General features: G+C 45.2%; 1 protein-coding gene across 6 annotated transcripts in view; it reads right to left on the bottom strand.

Moving 5' to 3' along the window:
• PAICS (phosphoribosylaminoimidazole carboxylase and phosphoribosylaminoimidazolesuccinocarboxamide synthase) overlaps window positions 1-26414 on the bottom strand; it is a 1039115-nt gene that overhangs the window by 328556 nt on the left and 684145 nt on the right. For all 6 annotated transcript variants that reach the window (XM_044062488.1, XM_044062489.1, XM_044062490.1 and 3 more), the window contains one exon: window positions 23507-23620. In XM_044062488.1, the coding sequence (XP_043918423.1) occupies window positions 23507-23620 (114 nt within the window). The remainder of the gene's footprint in view (window positions 1-23506; window positions 23621-26414) is intronic.

The following is a 26414-nucleotide window of genomic DNA, read 5'->3' as shown; positions in this document are numbered from 1 at the left end:
TCCGGGTCTGAACGGTCTGCAAACAGCTACAGTTAACTGAGTATGTGTCTACCTGTTTGAGCCAATATTCATTTTCCCCTGGAGAGCACTCTGCTTTGGCTTGTAAGCAGACACACAGACAGACACACAGACACACACACACAGACACAGACAGACACAGACAGACACAGACAGACACAGACAGACACAGACAGACACAGACAGACACAGACAGACACAGACAGACACAGACAGACAGACACAGACAGACAGACACAGACACAGACAGACACACACAGACACACACAGACACACACAGACACACACAGACACACACAGACACACACACACACAGACACACACAGACACACACAGACACACAGACACACACAGACACACACAGACACACACAGACACACACACAGACACACACAGACACACACAGACACACACAGACACACACAGACACACACACACACAGACACACACACACACACACACACAGACACACACACACACACACACACACACACACACACAGACACACACACACAGACACACACAGACACACACACACACACAGACACACACACACACACAGACACACACACACACAGACACACACACACAGACACAGACACACAGACACACAGACACACACACAGACACACACACAGACACACACACACACAGACACACACACACAGACACACACACACACAGACACACACACAGACACACACAGACACACACACAGACACACACACACACACACACACACACACACAGACACACACAGACACACACACAGACACACACACAGACACACACACAGACACACACACAGACACACACACAGACACACACACAGACACACACACAGACACACACACACACACACACAGACACACACACAGACACACACACAGACACACACACAGACACCTTCCACTTTCTCCTATTCCCTTCTGTTAGCAAATAGTATCCATAACTGACCAATACTGTGTGTTTGTTAAACTATGACCACAGTAGCCTACTGATACAAGGTTATCCTGTTTTTCCACCTGAGAAATGAAGAAATGACTTAAAGTTTCAGAGCAGTCCTTGGTCAATTGTGATTGTTTCTTAACACATACTTGTCTTTGTTTTATTGTTTCCAGCCCCCTCATACAAGCAACTAACAGGGTCTCTACCCGCTTCACTCCCCACCCTGGCCCCTATTCCCTTCCGCCCCCAGTGGTCCCACCTTTATTGCACTCAAACCCCTCCCATCTTTCCAATAGCCAACCACAGCGCTAACCCAACACTACCTCCTCCATCTTCCCTCTACTATCACACCTCCTCAACTAACATGTACAAGCATACCTTTCCTATGCTCACTGCATGAACTCTCCTTGCATATCTTACATCCTACCAAAGCTCCATCATTCCCCCCACTCAACCACTACCACTGTACTACTACTCACACCACCACTCATGTCTCACCCACACTCAGCTCCCCTCCCACCAGCTCAAGAACCATCCCTATGCACCCCCCACATATTCTACCAACTATATTACTCAAACATAAAGCATCCCTACAACTTAACATAGTAACCCTCCCACCATACCTATTACCCACAGAGCACAATCAAAGTTTTCCTTATAAACAAACATTCAAAAACTGAGAAAACAAATAATCTCATGCATATCCAAACTAGCCCTAAGTGGAGACATCCACCCCAACCCTGGCCCTACCATCTCCAACCCCAATCCTCAGACTAGAAACCACAACTTCTCCTATATTACAGCCAATAGAAAGCCAAGTTACTTCTAATATTTAGGCTTAGTAGAAGGAAGTATATCCAACTAAGTCCATGAACTGCATGCCACCATAGACTTGTACTCTCCAGATAGTCATCCTGACAGAAACCTGGCTAAAACCTCACATTACCAGTGAGCAAATACTCCCTACAGGTTACGGCATACTAAGAGTACACCGGCAAAACAAAAAAGGAGGTGGTGTAGCTATAATATTTAAACAGCAACTAAACATCCAGATCTTAAAATCAGCAGCTCCACAAATAGACAATGAAGAAATATATACCAACCTCAAAATTAACCAAAACAATCAACATAATCGGATACTACTTCCCACCTGGCCAAAACATCCCTCCACTGGAAAACCTCCTCAGCTGGTCTACCCACCATCTCCGCCAAGAAACCATCTTAGGTGATTTCAATATTGACTGGCAATCCTGTTCTGGCAACAATTCAACCCATCATGTACAATTTCATGGCTTCACCCAACTAGTCCAGTCACCAACCAAGATTAAATAAATACTCCAGCAAGCACACTACCCTGGATTGGATACTAGTCAGTAAGAGCCCCCAGTCATATATAACAGGTTGCTTATCAGATAGCCTCAGTGATCATTCCCCAACATTCCTACTCAAAAAATACCTATACCAAGCTAAACCTGTCATCTACCGTCAAATACGTAAAAAAACTAAACTTTAACCCACTCACATTCATCTCATCCCTCAAAGAATGCAACTGGCATCCTCTAAAGTACCTCAGTCTAGATGACACAGTTGAATTTTTTAATACTACCTTCCTGAACATCCTTAATTACCATGCCCCCATAAGATTTTCCAGAACCAAAAGCACAACCCTCCCCATGGCTACAGAAAACCAATAAGTCAGAAATGAAAAACAGGGATAAAGCCTGGGAGCACTGGCGCAAAACCTAAACCCCCTCAGCTAGACAGAAATTCCTAGAACTATGCAATAGTCAAAAAGCTAATAAAACAGGACAAATTCCAATACTACCAGTCTGCCCTAGACTCACAGCCCCAAACAATTCTGGTCCTCCATAAACTCCATCCTCCACACAGGCAAAGTCAGTATCCCTCACTCCTCAGAAAATATTGCTACCTCATTCAACACACACTTCACCCAAACCATACTATCACTAGCTAAACACAACCCCCCACCCCTCCAACCCACACCTTCAACTAGTAATCTCCACACTGCCTTCTCTCTCTCTCATGTACCTACCTCCAACATAAAAAAAACAATTAACTAAACTTAAACCCACCAAATTAGCAGCAGACAACCTCCCAAGCGAATACCTACAAATCGCAGCGGATGCTCTGGCCTACCCAGTATCCATCTTGATTGACCGATCTGTCAGAAAGTTACGTTCCCACACTGTGGAAAGTATCACATATAATTCCCCTCCACAAAGGCGGACCCTCCGCAGAACGAACCAATTACCGCCCCATAGCTATTCCTCTCTCCACTCTCCAAAATACTAGAGAAAGATGCATACACACTCTCAGGTCTCAGACTACCTCCTTACTAACAACTTCCTTTCCAGTACTCTGCATGGTTTCTGACCAAACCATAGCATCACCACTGCCTTACTCTCCTTTACTAACACTATCCTTCAGAATAAAAACAATGGCTCTCTCCTCTGCTACTTTCCTAGACCTATCTAAAGCCTATGACATGGTCCCACACAAACGTATCTCTGTCCTCAATAACCTATCCTTCTCACAGTCACCAACTGGTTTCAGAGTTACCTGTCTGACCGCCAACAATCCGTTGTATGGCAGAATGACATCTCCCCAACTACCTGTCTCCATAGGGGTTCCAAGGATCCATCCTTGGACCCCTACTCTTCCCTGTTTACACCAATAATCTAGCCTCTGCCACCAAACATGGCACACTCATAATACGCAGATGACTCCATCATCTGCTCAGCCCAGTCCCTACCAAAACGGCAAAAGGCCACACAGGAAGCCTTTTCCTCTGTTGAAACATGGTTATCCGATGCCCAATTAATACTCAACCCAAACAAAACTACTCATCTTCCAACCCACCAAACATACTCAAAACAACTCTCACTTTTATCACAGCAGAAGACACCACTATATACCCAACTGAACACACCAAATTGCTAGGAGTGGAAATAGACAAACTAAAATTTGACATTCACATATCCATGACCATAAAAAAGTCCACAAAAAACTAAGAGCGTTATACAGAAATAAGCAATTTCTCAAAGCAGCAAAGATTTCAATAGCAAATTCCCATCTTATCTCCACCCTACTTTATGCCTCTCCAATATATACCAACTTAAGGCAATGTGATCTAAACAAGCTAGAGACACGCTACAACAATCGCCAAATTCGCCACAGGGGCATCCTACCATAGTCACCACCGTCTCTCACTTGCTGAACTGGGCTGGCTTGCTGAACTGGGCTGGCTTGAACTCCCTCACCTCCTTCAGTGGTATCAACTCTCAATCACCCACAAACTAGTAAACCATCCACTAAATGTCCCATCCCACCAGAATCTACTCCAACCCTATCGCACCACCAGACCACTAAGATCCAGCAACAAAAATCACTTGCAGATCACTAAAGCCAATAACTCTGCTGGTGAAGCACTATTCTCTTGTGCCATAGCCAAATTATGGAACTCACTCCCACCCACAATTACCTCCGTACCATCATGCACCTACTTCAAAATTTACTTAAAGTGCACCTAAAAACATGCTGGCTATGCCCTTGCAACTCCCACTCTAATATCATCCACCCCATCCAACCACTACCTTTCTTTCCACTCCACTAACTACCTTGATTATAGCAAGCGCAGATGCTCATAAGCTTAGTACTTATTATACAGCAGGAACTTCTCATTGTAACATTTGTTAATGTCCGTTATGTACTTCACAGATAAAAGATTCTAGTTGCCTACTGATGTACTATGTTCTTCACCTGTAAATAAGTTGTAAGTAATTGCTATGTTAAATTGTTAATCACTATGTAATCCAGTGTAACTGTTTATTTTACTGTGGAGCTTTTCTTCCCGGGCCTCTGCTGTAAATGGACCTAAGTCCAGTCTGACACTCCTGGTCAACAAATTTAAATAAAAAATAAAATAATAAATAAGTGTACTCACCATAACATTCTATGTATGTAGTCCATCTCGCCTCACAGTCTTACCCATGGGTTCGGAGCTGAACCTCAGCTCCGACTCGGCCATACTCTAGCTCGAAGTCTTTCAATTGGCTAGGCTAAGAAGGTATCCCATGCTGCACTAATATCTTTCCCCCAGATCTTGTTTGCTGCGAGCTAATCATTCACTCCTCCACACACAACATAGAGAAAGAAGAACATACTAACCAGAAAGGAATTTGAAACCATACCCAACCCCTAGCTCCTCCAGGTTGGAGGAAGAAGGGGGGTTAAGTAAGAATGCGAGGCAAGATGGACTACATACATCGAATGTTATGGTGAGTACATAACTTCTTGATGTTATGTAGTCCAATCTCGCCTACATTCTTACCAGTGGAACAGCATCCCCAGCACCTGAATCCTGGGAGGCTCAGTGGAAAATGCTCCTGAGCACTGTGGAACCAAAGTAAGACCTGCCTCTGGACATAAAATCAAACTTGTGAGTAACAAAGGTGTGAAGAGATGCCCATGTAGCCGCAGCACAAGTGTCATCCATAGACAACCTGGCCTGAAAGGCTGTAGATGTAGACACAGATCGGGTAGAATGGGCCTTCACTCGAAATAGTAAATCCCTGCCACCTGCAGCATAAATGAATGAAATACAACTGGAAATCCATCTAGACAAGGTGACTTTGGAAATAGGAGTCCCAATCCTGTTTTCTGAAAATGAAACAAACCGATCCGATTTTCTGAGATCCTTCGTTTTATGTAAATAGATTCGTAATTGTCTGTGCACATCCAGCTGATGAAATCTAAATTCTGCCTTGCTTGCGAACTCTGGAAAGAGTACAGGTAGTTCAATGGATTGGTTTAGATTACTAACGTGATGGTTACTAAAAAGTTAGTCTTCCAAGTCAAATATTTTAAATCACAAGTGGCTGCAGGCTCAAGGGGGGGGGGGCTCGAATTGAAACATTGTAGAACAAAATTTAAGTCCCAAGGCACAACTGGTTCAAAAACTGGAGGACGAAGCAGCATACTGCCCTTCAGGAATGCCTTACAAAGTCTATGTGCCATGAGACTAGGCTCATCAGCAACGTGATAAGTGGAAATAGCCACCAACTGGACCTTAATAGTTGCGGCTGCTGATCCTTTGTTGAAAAGCATGGAGAGGAACTCCAGGGCAGAAGAAATTGGAGCTGTATAAAGATAAATTTGTCTTGTATGCGCCCATATGGAAAATCTCTTCCATTTGCTGGAATAGATTTTTCTGGTGGAAGGCTTATGGGAGGAAAACAGAAAATGAATCACTACCGGCGAAAAATTATGAAGCCTAATGACGGAAGTGGAGGAGCCAAGGCAGTCAACCAGAGGGTCTGGAGAGAGGGATGGAGCTGCCCTGACATGAGTCAGCAAATCTGGCTGAGGGTCCAGAATCCAGGGGGTGTCCACTAGGTAAGGCTGGAGAAAGGGGAACTAAATTTGATGAGGCCAGTGTGGAGCAATCCGAATCATTTTGCTTCCCAAAGATTGCGCTTTCTGAATAACCTTTGCCAGCAGAACAGGAGAGAAGGCATACAGTAGACCAGAGGGCCTATCGCGAACTAGAGCGTCCCTGGGAGACTCCCCCTGAGGGGGGATAAGGGTGAAGTAGCTGCTGCATTTGGTATTGAGGGGGCGGGCACATAGGTTGCAGCAAGGCTGACCCCACCTGCAGAAAATCTGCTCCGCAGCCAGATAGTTCAGGGACCACTTGTGAGGCATCAGAATAGCTCTGCTCAACCTGTCTGCAATCACATTGGACTTCCCCGGAATGTGCGTTGCTACAAGAAAAAGTTGGGAAGCCACTGCCCAGTGCCACATTCGCATGGCCTCTCTGCAAAAGGGGCACGACTTGGTTCCTCCCAGTTTTAGACACCATACCACAGACATCTTGTCTGTGTGGATCGCAATTGTCCCGAGAGGAAGAAAGCTCTGAAGTGCTTTCAACGCTAGTAGCACTGCTCTCTTCTCCAGGACATTGATACGCAGATCATCTTTAATTCCTGCCACGTGCCTTGCACTGTTCCAGTTGGGAGGGCATTATTTAGGCAGGGAGGCGTTCGTGGTCACTGTGGCAACCGGAGGGGACAGAACGAAGGGTTTTCCTGTCGAGGTTGCTGGTGTGAAGCCACCAGTGCCGATCCTGCTTGCACCCATCTGACTATTATGGGATGAGAAAGAGGAAGATGCTGCAGAGACCACTGGGCGAAGAGTAGCCATTGAAGTAACCTTGTGTGTAGCCTCGCCAAAGGAACCAGCATAATTGTAGCAGCCATCGTCCACAACAATTTGAGGATCAATCTTGCCTTCACTTCTCAAAGGGAGTAACACGTACACCTGCTGTTGTAAACTTTGAATCCTTTCTAGTGGTAAAAACGCCCTCATGGAGCACGGTGTCTAACTCTGCACTTATAAAGGTGACACGCTGCAAGGGCAACAAGGCAGACTTTTTCCAATTTGGAGTGATGTCCAATTGTTGACACAGTTTGATTGTGGCTTCTCTGGTTTGTAGGAGTAGATGCCTGGTGGTGGCAGAAAGGAGCCAGTTGTCTAGGTACAGAAACACTTGGAATCCTTGACGTCTCAAATGAGCCGTTACCACTGCCATGCATTTGGTGAGCACCCTGGGGGCTGTGTTGAGACCAAAGGGCAGGGCGAAATTGAAAAGGACTGGCTCCCAGCTGGAAGCGTAGAGGACTTAATGCCATGCCCATCTTTATATGGCAGTAAGCATCCTTGAGGTCGATGGAGCACATCCACACTTCTTTTCCAAACAATGGGAGAATAGACTGCAATGTGCCCATTCGGAAGACTTCTTCACATGGGTATTCAATCTGCTGAGATCCAAAATGGGTCTCCGGTCCCCTGTCCTTTTTGGCACCAAAAAGAATCTGGAGTAAGTCCCTAATCCGATCTGGTCTGAGGGGACATGCTGGATGGCTCCTTTTTCTAGCAGCTTTAAAACCTCTGAAGCTGCTGAATCCCTTTGATTGGGTGGAACATCTGGGATTTTTTTGATCGGAGGGGGAGCTGAAGAGAAGGGAATGCGATATCCACCGGAAAGTATTATTTAATACCCATTGGTCCTGAGTGATACTTTGCCAGGTCTCTGGGTATAGTGAAATGAGACCCCAGACTGGCTCCGGAAATGCACAATAGGGCCTCCCATCAGGAGCGCTGGTAGGGAGAACCACGAAAGGAATCGCAGTCTCCCTTGATTACGCGGGCCTCCTCTGCCCCTAGGGCGGCATCTGCCAGAATTACCACCCCCTCCCCTGCCTCTGGAGGGGGACTCACCTTGTGCGTCATGAAAAAAACCTGTGATTTCTTCAATCACATCTTCCCATCCCTCTGGGTCTTGGGATAAGGCCTAGAAGGTAGGGAAAAACGGACTCCCACAGCAGACAGTTTTTCCCTCTTGCTCGCACTTAGTATGAGTGTCCTTCACCTTGGTTCAGAATAAGGAGGAACCATCAAATGGGGCATTGGTGAACGCAGACTTGAAAGCCTCCATGAAATTAGAGGTGCATCCATGAGTCTTCTCCTAAGAGCAACTCCCAAACTTGCTGCCCTACCCGCTCCTTCTGCTGCGTAAGAGATCAGCCTCATGGAGGAGTTAGCAATAGAGTTGAGGGTAGACATCTGAGAGTTTACCTTCTGAGCCATCGCATCAGAAACGTTACCCTGTAGAGCATCTCCAAGCTCGTTCAGGAGATCTTTGTGGAGACGTGTAAAATGAGAAGTAATTGTGACCGCAGAGTAAAGGCCGCTGAAGAAAACATACGCTTCCCATACCGGTCCATGGTAGACTCCTTGTTAGGAGGATAGACTGTAGACGAAGTCTCAGCCAGTTCCTTCTTGGTGGCCGCTGCCACCACCATGGCATCTACAGGATCTCCCTTGGATAGAAACTTGTCAGAGGGGGCGGACAAGAATTTGCTGAGTCTCCTGGGGACTGGTTCCACAGAGTCAGGGGTTTCCCACAGCCTTCGACAAACCAGACCCAAAAGCTCGAAGGGTGGAGACACCCAGAAGGCGGAGGGCTGAGCCCCCAAAGGCCTTCAAGAACACTGACTCTTCCTCTTTGGGGGGGGGGGGGCTTTGGAGGGCCAGTCACCCCCTCTGCTTCAAAATTTCTAGGATGTCAGAGAAAAACATCCTCAGAGGAGGACTTGGGGGACCCCTCAGATTCCTCGAGGTCGGTGTTGGACGTGAGGGGCTCATCTTGCGAGTCAATGTGCTTCCTCTTGCACGTTCTTTTTCTGGGTGGCTCCTCCGGCAAAAACACTGAGGGGCTCTCAGAAATATGGGGACCACTCATGGGGGTATCCTGAGTCCTTGGGTCTCTGCTGTCGAAAGACAGAGGGCGATCAGAGACCCGCACCGGACCTAGAGGGGACAGTGTCAGTGCCGAATGATGTCGCCAAGGACCTGGCCAGTGAGCTTCACATAGCCTCGAAAGCTGGTCCCCCCGGCTCCGTAGATCGATCAGCCATGGAAGACCTCCGAGCAGAAGGGACAAGGCCCGAAGCAGGGGTGACTTCCCCGGGCCAAAGCACCGAGAGGGAGGCTAGGAGCAGAAAAGCTACCTGAAGCCTCCCCCTCAGGTCCGACAGAGGACCCCGTGGACAGAGCAGACTAGGTTGGAGCTGAAGCTGGAGCAGATAAGCCAGAATGGGCCATCGGAGCAGACATAGGGACATCTGATGGCACCGACCACTCTGGCTCAGAATGCTGGGATTCAATCGAAAGTACCAATGCTGGCTGGGTGACAGGCTCCGGAGCAGACTGGGCTGGAGCAGTCTCTGTACCACTATCTACATCCACATCTGAATGAGTCCTGGAGGACTCAGAAGATAAGGAAGGAGATCTAGACCTCTCTGAAGGAGACCCACGTGGAGGAGACCGGCTCCAAACTAGCACCTCCGCAATCTGCTCCGAGGGACTTTGAGTCGAAGCAGATTCGGTCAATACACTAACTTCCTGCAGCTCCAAGGACAGTGGAGCAGAGGATGGCACAGTAGATTTCACTACTTTCTCCGGAGGCTCTGAGGATACAGATGGAGCCAGAGAACACTTTTTTGCCTTAAAAGTTTCACTCTTAGAGGGAGAGGACTTGAAGTTAGAAGCCCTTCCCAAATCATCCTCAAAGGAGAGTTTCAAAAGTCCTTTCAAAATTAGTTTGTTCTTCCTCTCCTGAAGAACACGCGGGCTAAATGCATGGCAGAATGTACAAGATTCCCGGAGATGAATAGCCACCAGACAGTGTCCCATCAGTGACGGGCATCTTATAACCACATTTAGTACATTTCTTAAAGCCCGAGGGCTTATGCTCTTTCGTATCCTTAGACATAATGAGAGAAAAAGTACAGTTTTGTACCTACCATAAATGTAGATGTTCGAGGATCCACATTGCTGCAGTCCTAACTATTGGGTAGTCCGCTGTCCAGTCGGCCCGAATACCAAAGTATATGGCTGACGTCGGTCAGGGCGCATTAGACTGACGTCAGTACGTCAGGGTACTAATGCGCATGACCGACGTCATATCCTCAGTCTTTTCTTGCCCCAGATGTCAGAAGACCCTGAAAAGATAAGGCCAAAACCAAAACTCCAAACATACCTGCACCAAAAATATGTACAATATATACAAAATTACCAGAACATAACCTCACCTACACAACCACCCCTAAACACAGAGGGAAGGAGGAGGGTAAATTGGACTGCAGCAATGTGGATCCTCGAACATCTACATTTATGGTAGGTACAAAACTGTACTATGTTCTTCATTCCACATTGCTGCAGTCCTAACTATTGGGTAGAATCCCAAAGCAGAGGTAAGGGAGGCTGGCAAATCATAAGGAAGCAGGAACTGACAACATGCCTTGCAAAATAGCTGTGGCAAAACCAGCCCTAGACTTAGAGTAGAGAGGAAGGTGATAATGCTTAGAGAACGTATGCACTGAACTCCAAGTAGCTGCCTCCAAAATATCCTTAGTTGCCACCCCCCTTAGAAATGCTGTTGAAGTGGCAGTAGCCCTAGTGGAATGAGGCCTAATCCCAGCTGGAATCTCCTTGCCATGATGGGAATAACAAAATGCAATGCAAAACCCAATCCACCTAGAAATAGTTTGTTTTGACACAGGCTTGCCCTGCGAACTCAAAGCAAAAGAAACAAACAACTGCTGAGACTGCCTAAAATCCTTAGTCCTGCTCAAATAATAACGCAATTGCCTGTGTACATCTAAAGTGTGCAAAATCTTTTCCCCTTTATTTTGGGGATCTGCATAAAAAGTAGGCAAATGAATAGTTTGGTTTAAAGCCACACTAGAAACCACCTTAGGCATAAAGGAAGGATTAGTACGTAAAGATACCCTATCCTTATGAAAAATCAAAAAAGGCTCTACTGCCATAAGGGCCTGCAACTCAGAAACCCTTCTTGCAGAAGTAATGGCCAACAAAAAAGCAGTCTTCCATGACAAGTATTTCAATTCAGCAGTGGCCGCAGGCTCAAAAGGTTGTAGAGTAAGTTTCTCCAACACAAAATTGAGATCCCAAGCAGGAGTAGGAGCTCTACGTGGGGGTCTTATATTCTTTGCCCCTCTAAGAAATTGCTTGAACAAAGGATGCGAAAACAATGGTGGGTCACAATCATAGTGAGCTGAAATTGCTGCAGCATGAATCTTAATGGAAGAGAAAGACAAACCTTTGTCCAATAACTCAGTAAGATATTGAAGAGCCACACTCAAATTAGGCTCAGAAATCTCCAAATTGTTTGCTGTACTCCAAAATAAAAATCTCTTCCATTTTTCTGCGTACACTTTCCTTGTACTAGGCCTTCTGGCTTCCATAATCACATTTAAAACTTGTTGAGGAAGTTGAGACCTGCTGTCTTTCAAAACAGAATATGCCAGGCTGTTAGATGAAGAGAGTGAAGCTTGACATTGAGCAGGTGACCGTCCCTCTGAGACAACAGGTGTGGAATCAAGGGTAAAGGCCATGGAGGCTTCCTTACCAGACTCCTCAGTAGTGGGTACCAGTGCTGCCGAGGCCAATCTGGAGCTATTAAAATCATCCTTGGCTTGTCTTCTCTGACCTTTAGAAGCACCTTTGGAAGAAGAGGCAGAGGTGGAAAAGCATACACATGAAGATTTTTCCAACTGAAAGAAAGAGCATCCACTTTCCAAGCTGTGTGATGAAACCTCTTTGTGCAAAACTTTGGCAGCTGGTGGTTTAGTGGAGAAGCGAACAGATCTATGTCTGGAGTTCCCCATGACACTGTCAATTTTTGAAATACATGAAGATCCAGTTTCCACTCGTGGGGATCCATGATTTGTCTGCTTAACACATCTGCTAAGGAGTTCTGTGCTCCGCAGAAACCTTGCCTGAAGAGTTAGTTGCAAGCTGAGCAGTCTCCCATAAAATCATTGCTTGCCTGCACAACGGGAAGAATGTGTTCCCCTTGTTTGTTGATGTACCACATGACAGTTGTGTTGTCTGTTAGAATCAACACCTGTCCTGGAAGAAGTAACTCCTTGAAAGCCATTAATGCAAACTGGACTGCTAACATCTCCTTCATGTTGATATGTAGATGCTGTAGTCTGGCAGGCCACTTGTCTTGTATCCACTTTCCATTTAGATGAGCTCCCCAAGCAATGTCTGAGGCATCTGTCGTTAGAATCTGACTCGCCTCTGGCCGGGTCACAGAGAGTCCCTTGTTTAGGTGACATTCCTGAGCCCACCACAAAAATTCCTTTTGAATGCAAGGTATTTGAATGACAGTGTCCAAATCCTGGCAGTGCTGTGTCCATACATTTTGGAGATACCATTGCAGCTTCCTCATATGCAGTTTGGCATTGGGAAGCACCAGAATACAAGATGCCATGAACCCTAAGGCTTGAAGGACTGTCCTTGCAGTCAGCCCGGACTGAAGAGATAGTTGATGGAAGTAACTGGAAAGATTCTTTTGTTTGTCCGGGGTTAAAAGGCCATCTGGGCTGCTGTATTCAGTCTCACACCCAGAAAGCACATGTCTTGAGAGGGTACTAGACTGGACTTTATTTCGTTCACAGAATACCCTAGGCATCTTAGCACTGCTATGACATATTCCAAATGCTGTAGAAGGTCTTCCTTTTCTTGAGCCAGAATCAGGCAGTCGTCCAAGTAAGGATAGATTTGAATTCCTTTTAGCCTGAAGTAAGCTATCACTGGAGCCAGAACCTTTGTGAATACTCTGGGCAGTAGATAAGCCAAAGGGCAATGCAGAGAACTGATAATGAGAATTTCTAGCTCGAATACGCAGATATTTCCTGCAACTTAGTCTTATAGGCACATGAAGGTAAGCTTCCTTGAGATCTAAAGTTACCATCCAGTGATCTTTGCCCAACAGAGGTAAAAGCTGTTGTAACGTCAACATTTTGAACTTGGGAATGTCCAGATAAGTGTTGAGGATAGATAAATCCAAAATTGGTCTCCACGTGTTCCCTTTCTTCGTACTAGGAACAGGCGAGAATAAAATCCTAGGCCCCTGTCTGGCACAGGAACTGGCTGAATGGCCCCTATTTGGAGCAACAGAGAAATTTGCTTGTGAGCCTCTGTTCTTTGTAGAGGAGGAATGTCTGGCATGCCTTTGAAAGGAGGCAAGGTATGGAAATAAAACCTGTAACCGTGGTGAATGATATCCAGAACCCATCTGTCTTGGGTAATTAAATCCCAATTTTCTTTGAAAAGAGACAGCCTTCCTCCCAAAGGTGCTGCCAGGCGAGAATGTACTGGCAGCTGAAAAGGCAGGTCATTGGGTCTGCTTACGAAGGCCTGACCCCGGCGCTCACCCGAAGTCTGAGCAGGGGAACTCCCTGTCCTAGGCCTAAAAGAACCTTGAGCTCTGCCCCTACCACGGCTAGACCTACCCCTAGACTGGGAATCATAAGCAGGATAAGTCCATCCCTTAGTAGGCCAATTTCTACTAAACTTGGAGGCTGCACCTGCAAAAATCCTTAACAGTTTGCATAGACTTAGCCTTGTCCTCCATTTTCTTTAAAACTGCTTCCACAGGCGAACCAAACAACACATCAGACTGTAAAGGAGCATCCAAAATCCTTGTTTTAACATGCTCAGCTAAATTCTGATCTCTCAACCAGGCGTGCCTACGAAGAACAGAACCAGTGGCAGCCACCCTCGAGGAGGCCTGCACAGCATCAAAACCACACTGCAAGGAATGTTTACCCACCTGTTCAGACACATGAACTAAATCCTGCAACTCTTTACACTCAATACCTTCTGCCAGAGCATCCACCTTAGATTTCAATTGTGAAAGGAGATAATTCTGATATTTTAACATGTGAAACTGACAATTCAACGCCCTCATGGCTAAAGTGGAAGAAGTATACACTTTCTTTCCCCATCTATCCAAAGCCCTTGCCTCTATCAGGAGGAACAGGATTTTTAACAACAGAGGCCTTCACACCCTTAGGCCCCTGAGAGACAGTTTCCGGGTCTGCCCTAGGACTCTTAAAAAGATACTTATGAGCTTCAGGCACCCGATAGTACCTATCCGGTTTAACTGGGGCAGGAGGCAAAGAATCAGGATTCAGGGAAGCCTCTGCAAAAACATCTTCCACCACATTCAGAACAGGAGGTATAGCTAAAGGCCTATGGCTGGGGTAAAAACAAGAATTCCCTAAGCCTCTTCCTTGAAACAGAGAAATCTTGACCTTCCCATTTAAAATGCTCCCTCATGGAATGCAGAGTCTCTGAAAATGAAAAATCCTCAGGAGGAGAAGCTGAAGGAGTAGAATCATCCACATCAGAATCAGAATAAGGAGGATACTCCTGCAAGTCTTCAGCCGAAGACTCAGAAGCCTCCGAACATTGCTCAAAACTCTCAAACTCAGGTTCCATCCTAGGCCTCTTATCAGGAGGGGGCATAGAACCTCTAATCATAGTAATCAAATCCTCTGCCATTTTAAGCATATGTTTCTTAGGCAAAGACCCTGAAGCACTAGGAGCCCCCACTGAAGCTAAACTTGGCCTGCCTCTCAAGGAAGCCTTGGAAACAGAAGGGGAGGCTCTAACCACCTTAGGAAGAGAGGGAAGAACAGCCACCTGAGAAGCCCCCTCAGCCTGGCCTACTTCCTGAGAGGACACATCCTGTAACAGTAAAGCCTCTCCCTGAGACTCCAAAGAAACTCCTGGCAGAACCTCCGGCTCCACTGAGCCTTCTAAAGAACCGACGTCTGGGACTGTCGGTTCTTCCACTCTAGGCTTTGCTGCTTTGTCCTTGCGCTTTTTGGCCGAAGCGGGCGTCGGAACATCCGACGGCATTTTATAATTACAACGCTTCCCAAAAACTAACCTGGCACAGTCTAACCTTCTCTTAATAGTGTGTTTGTTAATTCTAGCACAAGAGCGGCATCCAACAACGTCGTGCTCAGGCCCTAAACAAGGTATACACAAAGTATGGTAATCCCTATGAGGTATCTGTTTCCCACAAGAAATACAGTTATTCACTTTTTCTGACATCCGGTTAAATACTGAGGCAAGAAAAAACCAAAATATTCCCCAACGGGGTACTTAGCCAACTTTGATTCGGTCTGAAACTCTGACTTCAGAAACTTTCAGAACGCCAACCTGCACTCGCAAAATTGCTTCTGCATCGGACCATGCGGCAAAAAAGACTGAGGATATGACGTCGGTCATGCGCATTAGTACCCTGACGTACTGACGTCAGTCTAATGCGCCCTGACCGACGTCAGCCATATACTTTGGTATTCGGGCCGACTGGACAGCGGACTACCCAATAGTTAGGACTGCAGCAATGTGGAATGAAGAACATCACCAACAGTTAATAACGATCAACCGTTAATATATAAAGCGCGGGAACTAAGCAAAAAGTACAGTTTTGTACCTACCATAAATGTAGATGTTCGAAGATCCACATTGCTGCAGTCCTTACACTTGGGTAGTCCGCTGCCCTCGGTCGGCCCGAATATCAAAGTATAAGGCTGACGTCGGTCAAGGCGCATTTGACTGACATCAGGACGTCAGGGTACAAATGCGCATGACCGACGTCATATCCTCAGTCTTTTCTTGCCCCAGATGTCAGAAGACCCTAAAAACAAAGGTCAAAAACCAAAAGACAGCAAACCAACAACCAACCATCCTAGCACTAAAAATATGTACAATATATACAATAGACAATATACACCCAACTGACCACCCAACCCACACAACCGCCTCTAACAGAGGGGAAGGAGGGAGGGTAAATTGGACTGCAGCAATGTGGATCTTCGAACATCTACATTTATGGTAGGTACAAAACTGTACTATGTTCTTCATCTCACATTGCTGCAGTCCTTACACTTGGGTAGAATCCCAAAGCAGAGGAAAGGGAGGATGGCCAAATCATAAGGAAGCAGGAGCTGCTAAAATGCCCTGCAAAACAGCAGTGGCAAAACCAGCCCTGGATTTAGAGTAAAGTGGTAGGTGATAATGCCTGGAAAAAGTATGCACTGAACTCCAAGTAGCTGCCTCCAAAATATCCTTAGTCGCCACCCCTCTCAAAAAGGCTGTTGAAGTGGCAGTAGCCCTAGTGGAATGAGGCCTAATCCCAGCTGGAACTTCCTTGCCATGATGGGAATAACAGAAAGCAATGCAAAACCCAATCCACTTAGAAATAGTTTGTTTTGACACAGGCTTGCCCCGAGAACTCAAAGCAAAAGAAACAAATAACTGCTGAGACTGCCTGAACCCTTTAGTTCTGTCCAAATAACGCACTGCCTGTGAACATCTAAAGTGTGCAAAATCTTTTCCCCTTTATCTTGGGGATTTGCATAAAAGGTAGGCAAATGAATAGTTTGGTTTAAAGCCACACTAGAAACCACTTTAGGCATAAAGGAAGGATTAGTACGTAAAGATACCCTATCCTTATGGAAAATTAAGAAAGGCTCAACTGCCATAAGGGCCTGCAACTCAGAAACCCTTCTTGCAGAGGTAATAGCCAACAAAAAAGCAGTCTTCCATGATAAAAACTTTAATTCAGCAGTAGCTGCAGGCTCAAAAGGTTGTAGAGTGAGTTTCTCCAACACAAAATTGAGATCCCAAGCAGGAGTAGGAGCTCTTCGTGGGGTCTTATATTCTTTGCCCTCTAAGAAATTGCTTGAACAAAGGATGAGAAAACAATGGTGGGTCACAATCATAGTGAGCCGAAATTGCTGCAGCATGAACTTTAATAGAAGAGAAGGACAAACCTCTGTCCAGTAACTCAGTAAGATATTGAAGAGCCACACTTAAATTAGGCCCAGAAACATCAAAATCCTTTGCTGCACTCCAAAATAAAAATCTCTTCCATTTGTCTGCGTACACTTTCCTTGTACTAGGCCTTCTGGCTTCCAAAATAACATCCAAAACTTGTTGTGGAAGTGGAGGCCCACAATGGTTCAAAACAGAATATGCCAGGCTGTTAGGTGCAGAGAGTGAAGCTTGACGTTGAGCAAATGACTGTCCTCCTGAGACAACAGGTGTGGAATCGAAGGCAAAGGCCATGGAGGCTTCCGTACCAGGCTCCTCAGTAATGGGTACCAATGCTGTCGAGGCCAATCTGGAGCTATCAAAATCATCCTTGGCTTGTCTTGTCTGGCCTTTAATAGTACCTTTGGGAGGAGAGGCAGAGGCGGAAAGGCATACACATGAAGATTGCTCCAATTGAAAGAAAGAGCATCCACTTTCCAAGCTGTGGGATGAAACCTCTTTGTGCAAAACTTTGGCAGCTGCTGGTTTAGAGGGGAAGCGAACAGATCTATGTCTGGAGTTCCCCATGACACTGTCAATTTCCGAAATACATGAGGATCCAATTTCCACTCGTGGGGATCCATAATTTGTCTGCTCAACACATCTGCTAAGGAGTTCTGTGCTCCCGGCAGAAACCTTGCCTGAAGATTTAGCTGTAAACTGAGAGCAGTCTCCCACAAAATCATTGCTTGCCTGCATAGAGGATAAGAATGTGTTCCGCCTTGCTTGTTGATGTACCACATGACAGTTGTGTTGTCTGTTAGAATCAACACCTGCCCTGGAAGAAGTAAATCCTTGAAGGCTATTAATGCAAACTGGACTGCTAACATCTCTTTCAAGTTGATATGTAGATGTTGTAGTCTGGCAGGCCACTTGTCTTGTATCCACTTTCCATTCAGATGAGCTCCCCAAGCTTTGTCTGAGGCATCTGTCGTTAGAATCTGACTCGCCTCTGGCCGGGTCACAGAGAGTCCCTTGTTTAGGTGACATTCCTGAGCCCACCACAAAAATTCCTTTTGAATGCAAGGTATTATTTGAATGACAGTGTCCAAATCCTGGCAGTGCGGTGACCATACATTTTTGAGATACCATTGTAGCTTCCTCATATGCAGTTTGGCATTGGGAAGCACCAGAATACAAGATGCCATGAACCCTAAGGCTTGAAGGACTGTCCTTGCAGTCAGCCCGGACTGATGAGACAACTGATGAAAGTAAAGGGAAAGATTCTTTTGTTTGTCCGGGGTCAAAAAGGCCATCTGGGATGCTGTATTCAGTCTCACACCCAGAAAGCACATGTCTTGAGAGGGTACTAGACTGGACTTTATTTCGTTCACAGAATACCCTAGGCATCTTAGCACTGCTATCACATAACCCAAATGATGAAGAAGCTCGTTCCTTTCTTGAGCCAGAATCAGGCAATCGTCCAAATATGGATAAATCTGTATTCCTTTTAACCTGAGGAAAGCTATCACTGGAGCCAGAACCTTTGTGAACACTCTGGGCGCAGTAGATAAGCCAAAGGGCAATGCAGAGAACTGATAATGAGAAGTCCCAGCTCGAAAACGCAGATACTTCCTGCAACTGAGTCTGATAGGAACATGAAGATAAGCCTCCTTGAGATCTAAAGTTACCATCCAATGATCTTTGCCCAGCAGAGGTAAAAGCTGCTGTAACGTCAACATTTTGAACTTAGGAATGTCCAGAAAAGTGTTGAGGATAGATAAGTCCAAAATTGGTCTCCACGTGTTCCCTTTCTTTGGTACTAGGAACAGGCGAGAATAAAATCCTAGGCCCACTTCTGGCATAGGGACCGGCTGAATGGCCCCTATTTGGAGTAACAGAGAAATTTGCTTGTGAGCCTCTATTCTTTGTGGAGGAGGAACGTCTGGCATGCCTTTGAAAGGAGGCAAGGTATGGAAATAAAACCGGTAACCGTGGTGTATGATATCCAATACCCATCTGTCTTGGGTAATTAAACTCCAATTTTCTTTGAAAAGTGACAACCTTCCTCCCAAAGGTGCTGCCAGACGAGAAGGCTCTGGCAGCTGAAAAGGTAGGTCATTGGGTCTGTTTACGAAAGGACTGACCCCTGCCCTCACCTGAAGACTGTGCAGGAGAACTCCCTGTTCTAGGCCTGAAAGAGCCCTGAGCTCTGCCCCTGCCACGTCTAGATCTACCCCTAGACTGGGAATCATAAGAAGGATACATCCACCCCTTAGTAGGCCAATTTCTACTAAACTTTGGAGGCTGAACCTGCAAAAAATCTTTAACAGTCTGCATAGACTTAGCCTTGTCTTCCATTTTCTTTAAGACTGTCTCAACAGGAGAACCAAACAACACATCAGATTGTAAAGGAGCATCTAAAATCCGTGATTTAACATGGTCAGATAAATTCTGATCCCTCAGCCAGGCGTGCCTCGAAGAACTGACCCAGTGGCAGCCACCCTAGACGAGGCCTGTACAGCATCAAAACCACATTGCAAAGAATGCTTACCCACCTGTTCAGAAACATGTACTAAATCTTGCAACTCTTTACAATCAATACCTTCCGCCAGAGCATCAACCTTAGACTTCAATTGTGAAAGGAGATAGTTTTGGTATTTTAACATGTGAAACTGGCAATTCAAAGCCCTCATAGCTAGAGTGGAAGAAGTATAAACTTTCTTTCCCCATCTATCCAAAGCCTTGGCCTCTTTGTCTGAGGGAACCGGATTCTTGACAACAGAAGCCTTAACACCTTTAGGCCCCTGAGTAACAGTTTCTGGGTCTGCCCTAGGACTCGCCTTTTCCTGGAATCAGAGAAGTCCTGACCTTCCCACTTAAAATGCTCCCTCATAGAATGAAGAGTTTCTGAAAAAGAAAAATCCTCAGGAGGAGAAGCAGGAGGAGTAGAATCATCCACATCAGAATCAGAATAAGGAGAATACTCCTGCAAGTCTTCAGCCGAAGACTCTGAAACATCCGAAGCCTGCTCAAAACTCCCAGGCTCAGGCTCCACCCTAGGTCTCTTATCAGGAGGGGGCAAAGAACCCCTAATCAAAGAAATCAAATCTTCTGCCATTTTAAGCATATGCTTCTTGGGCACAGTTCCAGAAGAACTAGGGGTGACACCAACTGAAGCTGAACCTGGCCTGCCTCTGGGAGAAGCCTTGGAAACAGAAGGAGAGGGCCTAGCCACCCTAGGAAGGGAGGGGAGTATAGTAACCTGAGAAGCCCCTTCAGCCTGACCTGCCTCCTGAGAGGCCACATCTTGCAATAATAAAGTCTCTCCCTGAGAACCCAAAGAAACCTCCGGTGGAGCCACCGGCTCCACAGACACCTCTAAAGAACCGGCGTCCGGTACAGACGGTTCTTCTAGCCTAGGCTTAACTGCTTTGTCCTTGCGCTTCTTCGAAGAAGCGGGCGTCGGAGCATCCGACGGCATTTTATAATTGCACAGCTTCCCAAAGACTAACCTGGCACAATCCAACCTTCTCTTTATAGTGCGTTTATTAAATCTAGCACAAGAGCGACAGCCAACAACGTCGTGCTCAGGCCCTAAGCAAGGAATACACAAAGTATGATAATCTCTATGCGGTATCTGTTTCCCCACAAGAAATGCAATTGACTTTTTCTGACATCCGGTAAATCACTGAGGCAAGAAAAAACTAAAATATTCCCCAACGGGGTACTTAGCCAACTTTGAACTCGGTCTGAAACTTCGAAATCGAAAAATCTCAGAACGCCAACCGGCACTTGCAATGCTGCTTCTGCATCGGACCATGCGGCAAAAAAGACTGAGGATATGACGTCGGTCATGCGCATTTGTACCCTGACGTCCTGATGTCAGTCAAATGCGCCTTGACCGACGTCAGCCTTATACTTTGATATTCGGGCCGACCGAGGGCAGCGGACTACCGAAGTGTAAGGACTGCAGCAATGTGAGATGAAGAACATCCAACAGACAATTACAAAAGACCTCTAACTTAATCGGTCTCAACAGGAACACAAGGTAAGGACTAGGTCCTCTAACTTAAACGGTCCTAGCCTGAGGGACAGGTGCTACTAACAAGCAACACAGAAGGGGCGGACTAGGTCCTCTGAAACTGGCCTAGCCCGTAGGGGAAACAGTTAGTGGGACACCACAAGAGACTAATACCCGAAAAAAATTTACACCAAATATTAGACCAGTACACACACAGCTAAGAAAATAGCTTTTTTTGAAGCAAAAAACTGTCTAGAGACAAAAGTGATACTTAGCCACAGCCAAGAGCAAGACCATGTCTGAGCTATATGAGCGGCAAATGAGATCTGGGGAAAGGGAGCAGTGCAGCATGGGATACCCTCTTAGCCCAGCCAATTGAAAGACTTCGAGCTAGAGTATGGCAGAGTCGGAGCCAAAGTCCGAACCCCCGGGTAAGAATGTAGGCAAGACTGGACTATAACATCCTGTTATTTTAAGCAAGTAATATATAAAAATCAGTCCTTTATTTTGGGCCAAGTCAATGCCCCCACCACCATCATATATGACAGAATAGGTAGCACTGTATGTTATCAAACAGCATAAAGCAAAATTATTACGGCAGCTACTAAACCATGTTGTAATAGTGAAATATCAACCACAAGATACTACCCCCTACCAGGGGATGGTTACTTGGCTGGGAATAAACCTGTATATACCCATCATTAAGGTATAGAGAAAGTGTCAACCTGCTTAACATACAGGGGCAATTTGTAAAGACAGTCTATCCAAGAACCTTTGGGACCTTTACAGCTAGCTATAAGACAATTCTGGCTAGGTACATGCTAAAGGGGATACTGTACTCCATAACTGGACAAATTAGGGCAGACTACAGGACAAAACATCCTCTCAGCTATACATATCTTTGGATTTCCCAACTACTGTTGCAGCACAGCAGTCACAGGTGAGGGAACTGACAACCCAGGGGGCTGAGATTTTTTGCTGCCATGTTTGTGTGAAGTGGGATACTGATGGTGATACAAGTGTGTGGATGAGAGGCATTTGCTATAAAAACTTTTGCTGGTTAATAAGGGCTAAAAGTTAGAAAAGTTTATTTATAAAATAGGGGAGGGGGCTGTTCCTATGGTACAATTTTGTTACAAGACAGTTAAAACACTGGAAAAATAAATGCAAAAATTGTTGCATTGGGACATCAGTACCCATTTCTTAAAAGCAATTAAACAGTTAATGGATTTTGTTTTAGCAAAATAAAAAGCAGTCTGCGAATGTCCATATAATATAGATATTTCCCAATTACAAGAACTAAGGGGAACACATTAAGGTCAATGGACTAATCAATACTAAGGATTTATGGCCATCGTATGCATAGAGAGTTTATTCATTAACCCACTGCCTGTGGTGGTACACAGCAGTGGCACACAGCCTGAAGCTTAAAAATCCTTCTGGCTGGACTTCGAAGATGGCTGCTGACTGAATAACATGTTGATTAAAGTTCTCACAGTGAAAAGAGAAACTGTTGAAAGTATCAGTAATCACCTAGGTAGAATTTGATTACTGGCTACAGATGACACTACCCGAATGCAAACAGAATTTTTTAGAAAGCAGAAAATCAACCAAAAGAAAAGCCTCTGGGCAAGGAGAATCTAACAGCCACTTAGCAATGCACACCGTTCATAGGTATATGCCACACCAATGACAACCAGGGCCTTCTCAAGGCTAGCCATACAACCCAACCAAAATGTGTCCCTTTGTAACACAAGCATCTATCTGGAGGTATTGTCACCCACTAACAGGACCGGTCTGGGAGCACTGTCAAGTTATGCAATTCGTAGGATCATAGGAGGTTACTAGACTATCAACACAAAGGTCATGTCAAAGCTAGCAGTTTCATCCCAATGTAATAACACAGATACTCTAGTTAACACCCAGGACTGTATAAGTAATGACTGCCATGTCCAGGAGGGTTGTGGGCACTATCCCCAGTAAGAACTTATGGTGCCCCATCCACTCGTCCAGGTTCTCCTTTAAAACTGTCACCAAGGTAATTCATTTAAACTTCCCAGTATGCAGATTGAAGAAATCAAACCCAAAATAGCATGATACAACAAGCAGCCTTAATCCTTGAAGTTGGACAGACAGGTGATTTAATTGTTCACAACAATCCTACACTTGCCAAGTCATGACTATATTGCAAAATCAAAGTTCAAAGAACCAGTCTACAATTCATATGTTGGCAATGGCTGCACGGCACTTTCAAGCACAACTTAAAGACCCAAAAGGAAAAATAGCTACCTGTTTGTCTTTTTGCTGAGAACGATCACCTGACGGCCAGAGTCTCCAAGAGTCGTTATCAATCACATCTGCCAGTACTAGTTCTTTAGTAGACACAGAAACCCCAAATTCAATCTAAGAAAAATTCATATACATATTTTCAGTGCAGAAAAAAGGTTTCAAGTAATACCAGTTGCAGAGAAGGTATTTGAGAAGCAATTTAGGAGAACTGATAGTCTGACAACACTGTGCTGCTTGCTTATGCAAGTTTAACGATCTTACAGTTTTTGTGATCAACATTTTTAATTTTCAAAACTGTTTTTGTCCTCTGACCACAATATTAAGTTTATACAACAGTAATGAAAACAGTCAACTGGACATTTCCTGGTCAATAAATGTACACCCACCTTGCCACATTGTGAGTCTTTCACAGCCAGGGCTTTCTTCAGTAGCCCCCCCATCCTTCAAAACAGCTAATGCTGGATGGTGTTCAGAACCTTGGTTGATGAGAACACAAACAACCATCATTGCCAGAAGGTTATTCTCATTCTTAAAGCCAGTTTTTGCCCTCATACACACTTGCGGTCACAGTGAGCCAGCATCTCAAGTACTTCTTACTGTGACCAGAAAATGCAAATGTGAAAAAGTCTACTAAAACAAAATACACACCTTTATTTAGAGGGAATCCGCGAGGGCAACTTAACCTCTCATGCAAGATTAAGATGTGCTCTTAAAGTATACACATAACTGTACTCTTATTGCAAATACGAAGGTAATTATTGGATGCCTCAAGACATGTAAAAAAGAAGAAGTTATGTACTCACCATAACGTTCCATGTTTGTAGTCCATCTCGTCGTTCATTCTTACTTATGGGTTCGGAGCCGATCCTCTGCTCCGACTCGGCCGTCACTAATTTGGCTCGTGGCAAGGTAGGTCTCCCATAATGCACTAGCAACCATCCCCAGATCTCTGCTGTTGTATACAAAATAGTGATATAAAAATATCACCACAAGGAAAAACAAAGGATAAAAGGTTTCCAACTCTAAGGAAGATAGACCTATCTTGGTTTCCAAGGAAACAAGGATGGGGGGATTGGGTGGAATGAAGGGCGAGATGGACTACAAACATGGAATGTTACGGTGAGTACATAACTATGTTCTGTAGTCCTATCTCGCCTTCATTCTTGCATATGGGACAGCATCCCTAGCAGCTTTTTCTCAGGTGGCTCAAGGGAGTATACTCCTAAGAACAGTGGAACCACAGGAGGCACTATCCCTGGAAGCAAAGTCCAATTTGTAATGAGTAATAAAAGGTATGAGGGGTAGCCCAATGCTGCTGCACATATTGTCCATTGGAATTCTGGCCTGAAAAGTAGCAGATGTGGATACAGATCTGGTGGAATGAGCTTTAATTTTAAATGGGAGTTCTCTGCCATTAGAAGAGTAAATAAAAGATATGCAATTTGAAATCCAGTTTGATAACGTTACCTTGGAGACTGGCATTCCTTTTCTAGTCTCCGAAAAAGATATAATTGGTCTGATCTCCTAAACTCTTTTGTTCTATGTAGACAGAATTCCGTGACCACAGTTGATGAAACTTAACATTCTGCTTTGTTTGTATGATTTGGCAAAAAGACCGGCAATTCAATAGTTTGAATAATATTTGATTGTGAACAAATCTTGGGGACGAAGGAAGGGTTAGTGTGAAGGGAAACTATGGAATATCAGGTATTGAGGTTTGATAGAGTGCTTGCAGCTCTGACACTCTTCTGGTGGACGTAATCGCTACCAGAAAAATTGTCTTCCATGAGAGGAACTTTAAATCACATGTATGTGAAGGTTGAAAAGGAGGGGAGGTAAGTTTTGAGAGAACAAAATTTAAATCCCAGGAGATATAGTTTCTTGAAAAGGAAGTCATAGTAAGGTAGTGCCTTTTAAAAATGATTTACACAATGTGCGAGCCATAAGATTAGGCCCATGTTGCCCCAGATGAAAGAGATTGCTGCTATTGTAGCAGAAGCTGATCCCCGATGAAAGTTTGGTTAGAAATTCTAATAAAGGAATGGAGGCTGTGCATGGATCCATGTTCCTAGCTTGTGCCCACAGGGAAAATCTTTTCCCCATTTGCTTGCGTACAATATTCTTGTAGAAGGTTTATGAGATGACGTCAGGATATGCATAACCGCAGGGGAGAAATCATGAAGCCTGACTAGGGATGGAAATGGAGCAGCCACACTGTCAAGTAGAGGGTGGAGACAGGGATAGAACATGCCAGATGTGTGTCAAAGTCTGGTACTGGGTCTAGAGTCCACAGATGGTCCAGAAAGTGAGGCCCGAGAAAGGGGAGCCAAATCTGAAAAGGCCAGTAAGGAGCAATGAGAATCATTCTTCTTTCGGCTGCTCCCATTAGGGGTCGCCACAGCAGATCAACTGTTTCCATTTCTTCCTGTCCTCTGCATCTTGCTCTGTCACACCAACCACCTGCATGTCCCCTCTCACCATATCCATAAACCTCATCTTAGGCCTTCCTCTTTTTCCTGTTACCTGGCAGCATCATCTTTAACATCTTTCCCCAATATACTCTGCATCCCTCCTCAGCAAATCTCCAAACCAACGTAATCTTGCCTCTATGGCTTTGTCTCCAAACCATCCAACCTGGGCTGACCCTCTAATATACTTATTCCTAATCCTGTCCATCCTAGTCACACCCAGTGCAAATTAACATCTTCAACTCTGCCACATCAAGCTCAGACTCCTGCCTTTTGTCAATGCCACTGTCTCCAACCCATATAACATAGCTGGTCTCACTACATCTTGCAGACCTTACATATTTCACTCTTACTGGTACTAGTCTGTCACAAATCACTCCTGACACTCTTCGCCACCCACTCCATCCTGCCTGTACTCTTTACCGCTCTTCCACACTCAC

This window comes from Protopterus annectens, chromosome 2.part1, assembly GCF_019279795.1.
Source record: "Protopterus annectens isolate FY-2018-M chromosome 2.part1, PAN1.0, whole genome shotgun sequence".
NCBI lineage: Eukaryota > Metazoa > Chordata > Ceratodontiformes > Protopteridae > Protopterus > Protopterus annectens.
Note: the sequence above shows the minus strand (reverse complement) of the source record. Positions and strands in the feature narration are given on the sequence as shown.